The sequence below is a fragment of the Panthera uncia genome, chromosome A2, assembly GCF_023721935.1.
Source record: "Panthera uncia isolate 11264 chromosome A2, Puncia_PCG_1.0, whole genome shotgun sequence".
Taxonomy (NCBI): Eukaryota; Metazoa; Chordata; class Mammalia; order Carnivora; family Felidae; genus Panthera; species Panthera uncia.
This window is the reverse complement of record NC_064816.1, coordinates 12,257,466-12,266,786: the sequence shown is the minus strand read 5'-3', so window position 1 is coordinate 12,266,786 and position 9,321 is coordinate 12,257,466. Positions and strand designations below refer to the sequence as shown.

General features: G+C 56.0%; 1 protein-coding gene across 1 annotated transcript in view; it reads right to left on the bottom strand.

The window, feature by feature from the left end:
* FCHO1 (FCH and mu domain containing endocytic adaptor 1) overlaps positions 1-8,114 on the bottom strand; it is a 23,059-nt gene extending 14,945 nt beyond the window's left edge. Inside the window, exons 1-6 of the mRNA XM_049640217.1 lie at positions 7,887-8,114; positions 5,739-5,783; positions 5,419-5,508; positions 4,897-4,967; positions 1,763-1,854; positions 657-731 (exon numbers count right to left, since the gene is read on the bottom strand). Of these exons, the coding sequence (XP_049496174.1) occupies positions 657-731; positions 1,763-1,854; positions 4,897-4,923 (194 nt within the window). The 5' untranslated portion in view covers positions 4,924-4,967; positions 5,419-5,508; positions 5,739-5,783; positions 7,887-8,114. The remainder of the gene's footprint in view (positions 1-656; positions 732-1,762; positions 1,855-4,896; positions 4,968-5,418; positions 5,509-5,738; positions 5,784-7,886) is intronic.
* Positions 8,115-9,321: the final 1,207 nt, after the last annotated feature.

Here is a 9,321-nt window from a genome sequence, read left to right as displayed (position 1 = left end):
CTGCAGATGCCAATGGGACCACGTCACCTGTGAATCGGGCGTGCACCCCCCCCCCCCCCCTTGTCCAACCTCCTGTCTCATCTGTCCCTCACCCAGACCCTGCAGCCAGCCTCTTTGCTCTTCCTTGAACATGCAAAACCCATGGTTGCCTCAGGACCTTTGCACTGCCTGGGTCTCTGACCCAGACACCCCTGTAGCTGGCTCCACGCCGCTATCAAGGTCTCAGCTCACGGAACCAAGCCCACCCCAGAGGAAGCACCTGACCTCTCACGCTCCCATTTCATCCCCTTCCTAGAGCTGTTCACCCCAGGAAGGGACTTTGTTCATGTTTGTAGTTAACATCTATCTTGCCGCACGCCCTACATGAACGTGGCATGCAGGTGACTGGGGTTTTATCTGTCTTGATCGCTCCTGGGCCCCCAGGACCTAGAATGGTGCCTGGCACACAACAGATAAATATGTGTTGAATGAATGAATGAGGAGGAAGCGAATGAATGATTTATATCCTCCTGTCCAATTAGCCCCTTGCGTGGGGGAGGGTTGACTCCCTATTCTACATATCACTTGTGTGAAGAGATGTCCACCCAAGAGTAGGCCCCTGATACCCCAGGACCCTGCATCCTTGGCGACCCCTGCCTCAGCCAAGGCCCACTCACCCCACGGGGGTCCCGTTACTGGCCAGCTTGGAAAGTTTTGCCATCGCCTTTGAGTAGGTCTCCTCGATGGTGGCCCTGAATAGAATGGAAAAAAGATGCAGAAGGTTCTGGGTGCCCTTGGGAGACGCTCCATCCCCTTGGGCCTCAGTTTCCTCATTCAGACATCTGAGCAGTAGCTCTCAAGGAGGATAGTATAGTCCCCTGCTGGGAGGAGGCATTTTGGAAAGTCACGGGCGAGGTTAAGTAATATGCTTTACTAACGACAGCAGGAGGAACAGCAGTAACAGCATCAGATAAAAAAATTTTTGAGCACATACTACAAATGCTTTATATGCTTCGTCTTGTTTAACTGCGGGAGACGAACTTCTATTACCTTTTTCCCTCTGGACAGACACCGCTAATGCCTACCTAATCTCCACTCACATTTTTGTCCAGGTTAACAGAACCTCGATTTTGTTTGGGGCCACAATATGCCCCGTGAAAACCAACTACCCATGGGCTCATTTTTTGATAGAGGCACCCAGAGGGTACCACGGGCAATCGTGGATGGGTCCGGGAGGGCTCTCTAAATAAAGAGTGGCCCCTGTCCTAGACAGCGCAGACAGGTCTCGCCAGACAGCCACAAAGAGAAAAACCTGGTTATAATCTTTTGAACTCTGCCCGGATTCAACGCACATTCAGCTAGCGAGTGGCCGGGGGGCAGAAGGCTGCCTTGCAATTTCAATGTATTATGTTTTCTGGGATATAGATGTCGGAGCATGAGCATTTCCATGCCGAAATGTCGATTATTTCCTCATACGTGTGTTTTATCATATTCAGGGCATGAGACTGAGTTTTCAGAATTCCCCTTGTAAGTAGGTCATATCACCGTCTCTTCAGGAGGAGGCGTCAGAAACCTGGGAATTGTTGACAAGCGGGCACAGGGCTGACAGTGTTGAGAACCGCTGGTTTCCAGGGCGTTCGAGCAGGTTGGGCAGGGTGTGGAGTGGAGGCGGTGGGACGGGCCGGGGAGAGATGGGGCGGAGCCAGGGCGGGGCCACGAGGCAGGCGGGGCTGACTGGGCTGCGGGGCGTGGCCAGGTGCGGACCGAGCCTAGGGATCCTCACCTCTCCCGGATGAAGTCGGCCAGCTCCTTGGTAGAGATGGGCCCCTGCTTCACGCTGTGGTACAGGACCTCAAAGCCATGGTTCTTTTCACCCTGCAGGGGATGGACGTGGAGACTGAGAAAAGGGGTGGAGGAGGCATCAAAGGTTGCCTAGCAACGGGGGCGTGGCCGGAGGAGCCAACCAGCGGAAGCCCAACCCCTTGGCGGCGGGGATTGCTTCAGGCCTGAGCCAATCAGCCTGCTGTCTATCCCTTTGGGGGGCTTGAGAGAAAGGGAGAGAGGGAGAGAAAGCGAGAGAACGAACAAGTAGAGGAGGGGCAGAGAGAGAGAGAGAGAGGGAGACAGAGGATCAGGATCCGAAGCAGGTTCTGTACTGACAGCAGAGGGCCCAGTGTGGGGCTCGAACTCACGAACCACGAGATCATGACCTGAGCTGAAGTCAGAAGCCTAACCGGCTGAGCCACCCAGGTGCCCCTCATTTTTTAAAGTTTATTTATTTATTTTGAGAGAGAGGGGCGGGGGCAGAGAGAGAGAGGGAGAGTAAGAGAATCCCAAGCAGGCTCCACCTTGTCAGCACGAAGCCCAACGCGGGACTGGAGCCCGTGAACGGTGAGATCATGACCTGAGCTGAAACCAAGAGTTGGACGCTTGACCGACTGAGCCACTCAGGCGCCCCTCAAAATTGGCTTTCCAATCTCATCCCCCAGCTTCTTCCTCTTGGCCTCGCCAGAAAAATGGCAAACAGTGCAAAGACATACCGTGCCTTCCTACCACTGTCCCTTAGCCTGGGCTGTTCCAGCCCACCAGGGTGCCTCTCTTCCCATCCATCCAAATCCTTCCGCCTGTCAAGGATCAGTTCCAGGCCCGCCCTCTTCGGAGGCTCACTTCCCTGAATGTTCAGTGGTGCCCCCTCCTACTTCCCAGGGATGTCTCAGAGCCTCCTTTTGTGCCCTGGGTCGCTCTGAGCTAGTAACTTCACCTCTCTGGGCCTCTGTTTCCTCATCTGACAAATGGGGACAAGGACAGCACCCACCTCCCACAGGTCTCGGTGGGATGAGGCTCGCAGTGTGCTGAACACAGGGCTTCCTGCACAGTGGGGAGGGCTCAGCAAACAGGCCCAGCGGCCCCCCCCACCCCCGCCTGCCCCACCCAGGGGATCCTCGAGTAAGGCTGCACCAGGCACCGCTGCCCAGGCCAGCATCTGGGGCTGACTTGCAGCCAACCACTGGCCCGTTTCCCAGACCTGGCAAGGCCCCCAGTGGTATCTGCCTCTCTCAGGCTGTTCTGGCAGTGAGGGTCCTAGGAGGGGGTGTCTTGGGACTGTGTCTCTTATCAGAACCTCTCTGGACTCCAGTCTTGCCCCCAGGCCAACCCCAGAGGGATCTTTCTAACACCCTCTCCTGCTCACACTTCCCTCATGGCTCCCCAGTGCCCTCTATGCCTCCAGCCCTGCCTTGGCCCAGTGGGACCAGGGCTTCCCTCTCTGGCTTGATCTCCCCTGACTGGAGGAGCCTCCTTCAGGCCAGCGACACCCAGCAAAGAGCCACCAATACAGACAATTGATTAAAAGAAACCTTGCCAGTGAAAGACATCCCAGGGTGCTCCCTGAGTCCTCTTGGGAGGCAGGAATTATATCCCCTTTCCCAGATGGGAAAGCTGAAGGCTGGAGAGACAAAGTCACTTGCCCAAGGGCTCCCAGCAGAGCCCAGATCAAATCCTGAACTCAAAGCCCTTATCCACTCTGCACCAGGCTATCTTTGGGTGGGGAGTGCATTGGGGGTGGCTTCTATTTTCTCTCTGCTGATCTGGATTTTCTGCAGCAAGCTTGCATGCCTCATGCAATTAAAAAGAATTTAAAATAAATGTAGGTGCTGCTGTCAGGGTTCCAAAACGTGGGCAACAACTGATCAGCAAACAGTCAACCTCCTTACATAGAGGCACCAACAGGGGCTCAGAGAGGAGCGGGGCCCCTTGCTGGGGTCACATAGCTATTCAGAGACAAATCCCGGGAATCTGACCCTTGGGGAGCCGGTGGAGGTCAGGCCCCCTCCCCCCTCTGCCCCCTCCCCCCACTCCCTCCCAGCAGGTGGCAAGGGGGTGAGGCCCCTTTAAGAAAGCAAGTGGCAGTAAGAGGAGCCCCAGCTGGGGAGGGGAAAGGGAGGGAGAAGGCCTGTTGCCAGGGGCAACCAGTTACCTAGCAACAAGCTTCCTCTGGCAAGCCCAGGGCGTGCAACTAGGGAAGGGGCTTTCTGCCCTGGTCCTTCCTAGATTCTTCTGTTCATACATTCCCTGTGGCTTCCCAGTAGCCCGGCCCTGGAAGAGGAGTCCTTGTGCCCTCAACTAGTCAACCTTGTCACGCTTCTGGGCTTTTGCTCAGGCTGTTCCCCCTGCCTGGAATGCCTTTCTTACATCCTGGAAAATCTCAGCCCTCCAAGCCCATGGGAAACATGGCTCTCAGCCCTCCTCTGGTTGCCCCCAAGTCGGGGGGCCCAGCCGTGACCCTGCAGGGCTGCGGATCTCTGGCTGGCTCTATGATTCCCAGATTGGGGGCTTCTTGGGGTCAGAGCCAGGATGAAGCCTCTTGGGGGCCTCCTCAGGTTCCACAGTAGGTTGGGTGTAGAGTAATGGTGGAAGGGAGGGAGGGAGCAAATGAATGAATGAAAACAACTTTGTCTCACTGGCCCCCTTGGGTCACAGTATGTGGTCCCCAGCCCGGAAGGCACAGGGCTGAGGGGGGCCACTAGGGGCCAAGTCAAGAAACCCCCCAACTCTCCAGGGTGGGAAAGACGTGGAAATTCCCTGGCTGCAATGACCCTGGATCCTGGAAGTTCAGTCCGGCGCTGGGTTTGAGCCCCGACTCTGCACTTTCTCACTAGGCAACTTTAGGAAAGAGAATCCTACTCTGGGCCTTAGTCTCCCTGTTGAAGCTGGGACTTGTCCAAGGTCACAAGGTCCATGAGGTCTGAGGGTATAGATTCATATCCAGCCTGACTCCTCCCACATTAACTTCGACACCTTGCAGACCCTCCACCTGTCCAAGGCTCTGCCCATAGGCCGCCACATACCCCCAGCTCTGTAAAAGTCCCCACAGCCCTTCTAGGAGCCCCCACCAAAATAAAAGTGCATCTCACTTACCCAAAAATGCTCCCCAAAATACGACATCCTGATGGCCTCTGTGGAGCCCCCGGCAGGTTCCTGTTTAGTGTCTGTCCAAAAAGAGGCAAATTTGAGCTACAAAGCCATGGCCAGCTTGGGCCTAAGAGGGGAAATTCCAACTATCCTCCCTGTGGAAGAGGAAGAGAAAGGATGAAGGAGGAACCAAAAGCCCCAAGGCTGGCATGCCAGGGCCCCTGAGACGATTCATCCCCAGGCCTGGCCCCCAAGTAGCCCCCATTCTAGCGGGGACAGATCAGGATATAGATGTCCCAAGTCCTGTGCAGTCAGAGCTGGACTAGATAGAAGGATAGGGGCTGGGGAGCTTGGTCTAGAGGAAAAGGCACAAGAGTCGGGGTTTTTAAGCACAAATAGGAGTTCACTGGGGGCTGGAATACTGGATGAGCCCCTCAGCCTGAGCAGAAAACCTCAGGGCCATTTCACAGATGGAAAAACTGAGCCCCCCACCCCCCCCTCCGCCCCCTGCAGAGGGAAGCCACTTGCCAAGGTCACACAGCCAGGAAATGACAGTAGATTTTCACCCTGGGCCAGCTGAATCGAGACCTGAGCACTCAGCTCCACGCTGGGCAGCTCCTGTTGGAAAGGGTCTGCTGAGAAATGGACACTGGGACTGTGATCAGCCACATGGGGGCTGGGGTCCCTGAAGTGTCCCCAAGGACCCCTGGGGGTCTCCCAAATCCCTCTACACCAGTCCACATCTCATGCACGCTCTGGGATGGAGAGCTCACCCCTCACCATGATGACCCAGCTGGCAGTGGGGCCCCCATGAGTCCCAAGCCCGACTCCCAGAAGCCACTGTTCACCTGGTGTCTGAGTCACTATCCAGCTCTGTGCCTCAGTTTCCCCATCTGCAAAACAAGAGGGAATGCCTAGAAGGGGTCTTGTTGGGGGAACCCAGGCCTCCCCGCAGAGGGGGGCTGGGCCAAGCCGCCTGGCAAAGGAGGGACACTTGGTGTCCTTGGCACGTTCTCCACGCTGGGCTTGTCACAGGAGCCCGCAGGCCTCATCCATAATTCATGACCCCTCGGGCAGCTCAGCAGCAGCTGGGAGCCTAGGAGGCACAGTGGCAGCAGGGACAGGGCTGGTGACCGCAAAAGGGAAAGCTCCTTGGGCCTCACTGGGAAAGGACCAAGCAAGGACCTTGGACAAGGCTGCCTTCATCGAGCCTCAGTTTAGCTAATCTTAAAAGTGAGTTTAATTTGAACCATTGTCGTCTAGCCCCAGGTCCTTTGACTTCTCTAAGTCACCCAGCACATATACCCATGTGGCCAGGGCAATGCAAGGGTTCACGAGAGGGACCCGAGGTCTGGGTCCTGGGTCTGGTCACTGAGGAGCCTGAGGAGCCCCCAGCCTAGGGGTGTAGAGCCAGACGCAGACGCACCAGTCCTGCAGGATCAGGGCTGGGCCAAATGTTAGAAGGGACTGTGGGAGCCTGGGCTGAAGGAGGGGGGCATGGGAGGTGGGAGGTTAAAGCATGGATAGGAGTTCACCAGGCAAAAAATTATTCCATTCAGCAAATATTCCCAGGGCGCCTGGGTGGCTCAGTTGGTTAAGCGTCGGACTCTTGGTTTTGGCTTAGGTCACGATCTTCGCGGCTTGGTGGGTTTGAGCCCCCTATTGGGCTCTGTGCTGGTAGCACGGAGCCTGCTTGGGATTTTCTCTCTCTCTCTCTCTCTCTCTCTCTCTCTCTCTCTCTCTCTGCCCCTCCCCCGCTCATGCTGTCTCTGTCTCTCTCAAAATAAATAAGTCAACTTAAAAATACGTGTATTGGGGCGCCTGGGTGGCGCAGTCGGTTAAGCGTCCGACTTCAGCCAGGTCACGATCTCGCGGTCCGTGAGTTCGAGCCCCGCGTCAGGCTCTGGGCTGATGGCTCGGAGCCTGGAGCCTGTTTCCGATTCTGTGTCTCCCTCTCTCTCTCTGCCCCTCCCCCGTTCATGCTATGTCTCTCTCTGTCCCAAAAATAATAAAAAACGTTGAAAAAAAAATTAAAAAAAAAATACGTGTATTAAAAAAATATTTACTTCCAATAACCACCCTGTGCCGGGTGATGCTGGGGACCTTGAGAAACCCTAGACACTGTGCCGTCCCAGAGGAAACCCAGTCTGGTCCGGAGCTAGGCTGACCTCCCAAGGGGGAAAAGCCCTAAATTCCCATCTCATTTCTTCATTCCTGACCACGATTTGGACCCGGAGTATCTCCAGATCCCTTAGGGCTGAGCTGAGTGATATGGGAGCCACTAACCTCATGTGGCAACTGAATTTTAAACGAAGTGCAATGAAATACAATGAACGCCCCCCCCCCCCCCCCCCCCCAATCCCAGCTCCTTGGAGCCAACCTTGCTTCCAGGGCTGGTGGCCACCATATCGGACAGCACAGAGAGAGAAAGTTCTGCTAGAAGACGCTGCTTAGAGGATCCTAGGAGCCCCCGGGCCCAAGTTCCTCAGAAACCGAGAATCTCAACTGTTTTCACAGCTCCGATTAGATTGCCCCTCCCCCCACAACGCTCCGAGCGCCAGTATGTTTGTGGGTCGGTACCCAGCTCCCCCCCCCCCCCAGAGGTACCCGTTCATTCAGCCTTCACAGCCACACCATGGGGCTCAACCCCAGCTTTACAGATGAGGAAACTGAGCCACAGAGAAAGAACTCACTGTCCCGAGGTCCCTGTGATTTTGTCCCTGGCCTGCCTGCCAAAGAACTCTGGTTTGGAACCACCGCATGCGGCTCTGGGGGTCCGTGTCCCCCCCTACTGCCCCACAGCCAGGCCCACCACTCCGAACCGTAATGGGGGGCAGAGGGGCAGAGCGAAAGGTGGCCGCCACGCAAGCTCCTGCCCGGCCCAGGAAGTGACACCTGCTGCTTCTCCAGAAACCCCAGGCCAGGCAGAGGCCCCCCCTCCCAACTTCTGTTCCTGAGGGGGGCAATGGGGACCTCCTGGCAGGGCTCGAACTCACCAGACAGGGCAGCGAGCGGGGCTGGGGGCCCCCTGACAGACAGGGTGGGCACCAGGAGATAGCCACGCGGGCCCCTGTCACTTCCGTCAGTCAGCACCAAGCCCCAAGGAGGCCTGTGTGCCTGGGGGACAGGAAGCTTACCCTGCCCCGCCTACCTCCCAACCGCCACCTCACCTCCCCCACCAGACCAGCACCCCTGGGACCTCCCTGGAACTGGGCCGGCCGAGGACGGGTAAACTGAGGTACCTGAACCTGGGGCCCCAAGGCTGGGGCTGTTATTACCCAACAAATAACAATCATGACAACAATTGTGAAATAACAGCATGCCCTAAATTGCATCTGTCCTGGGCTCAGCTTTCCACATCTCCCCATCCTGAGGTGGGCTAATGATGGCTGCTTTGCAGAGGGGAAACCAAGGCTCAGAGAGGGGGGGAGACCACATGCTCGTGTTTGTACAGCCGAGGCTCCAACGCAGGGCTGCGTGAAAACTTTCACGGGCCCCTTCCTCTAGCAAAAAAAAAAAAAAAAAAAAGAATTTAAACTACATGTTACGATTGCAGTGGCACAGAAATGCATATATTAATATTACATGTTAAAATGTCTTCTTTGACCCCAAAGCTCATCTTCTTCCCTTCTGATTTTGAAAGAGGTTAAGACACTTCCACGGACCTCTCAAAGTATCGTGTCTGAGACACGGTGGCCTCTGTATCTGATGGAGAAAAGAGGTCCATAGCACCAGGGCAAAGCCCAAAGATGGACAGGGACTTGCCCAAGGTCACACAGCAGGCTGTCAGTTGACCGGGATGCCCCCATCCTCTGGCTGCCTGGAGGAGAGAACAGAGCCTCTCTGACACCTGCCCCAGGAGCTGCCAGCACCAATTCCCCCCAAAACCTGGGGCTCTGCACTGGGTCGAGCATGTGAGCAGACCCAGGAACAGAGAAAACAAGACAGGAATGGAGTCAGCAAAGAAGGCAGGGCTCACTAACTCTAAGCCACCTGTCCAAAGCCCCTGACCTCCTGCTGTGACCTTGGGCCTACCCTGACCTCTGGGCCTCCAGGGTCCTGTGGAAGAGGCTCTGACATTTTGCTCCCCGCAGACTCCAGTCCTGTACCCAGGAGGGCCAGTTTGGGGTTTTTCTCTTCCTTTCCTGTGACTGGCCTCTTGGCCCTGCTGTTTCAATGACCATCTTCTGTCATGAACTTCCTCCCTTCCAGGCCCAGCCACCAGTGACCTTTGCACAATCCGGGTTGATTCTCGCTTCAAGGCAGTGTCTCAGCTTGGCCATTACCCCGCTGGGGAAACTGAGGCACACGCCCCATGTCATACGGCGCCCAAACTGTCAGGCTCAGGAAGTTTTCAGTCCTCCCCACTAGTCTCTTCCCTCTTTGTCATCTATTTGGCAAACACCTATTGAGCACCAACTGTGTACCTGG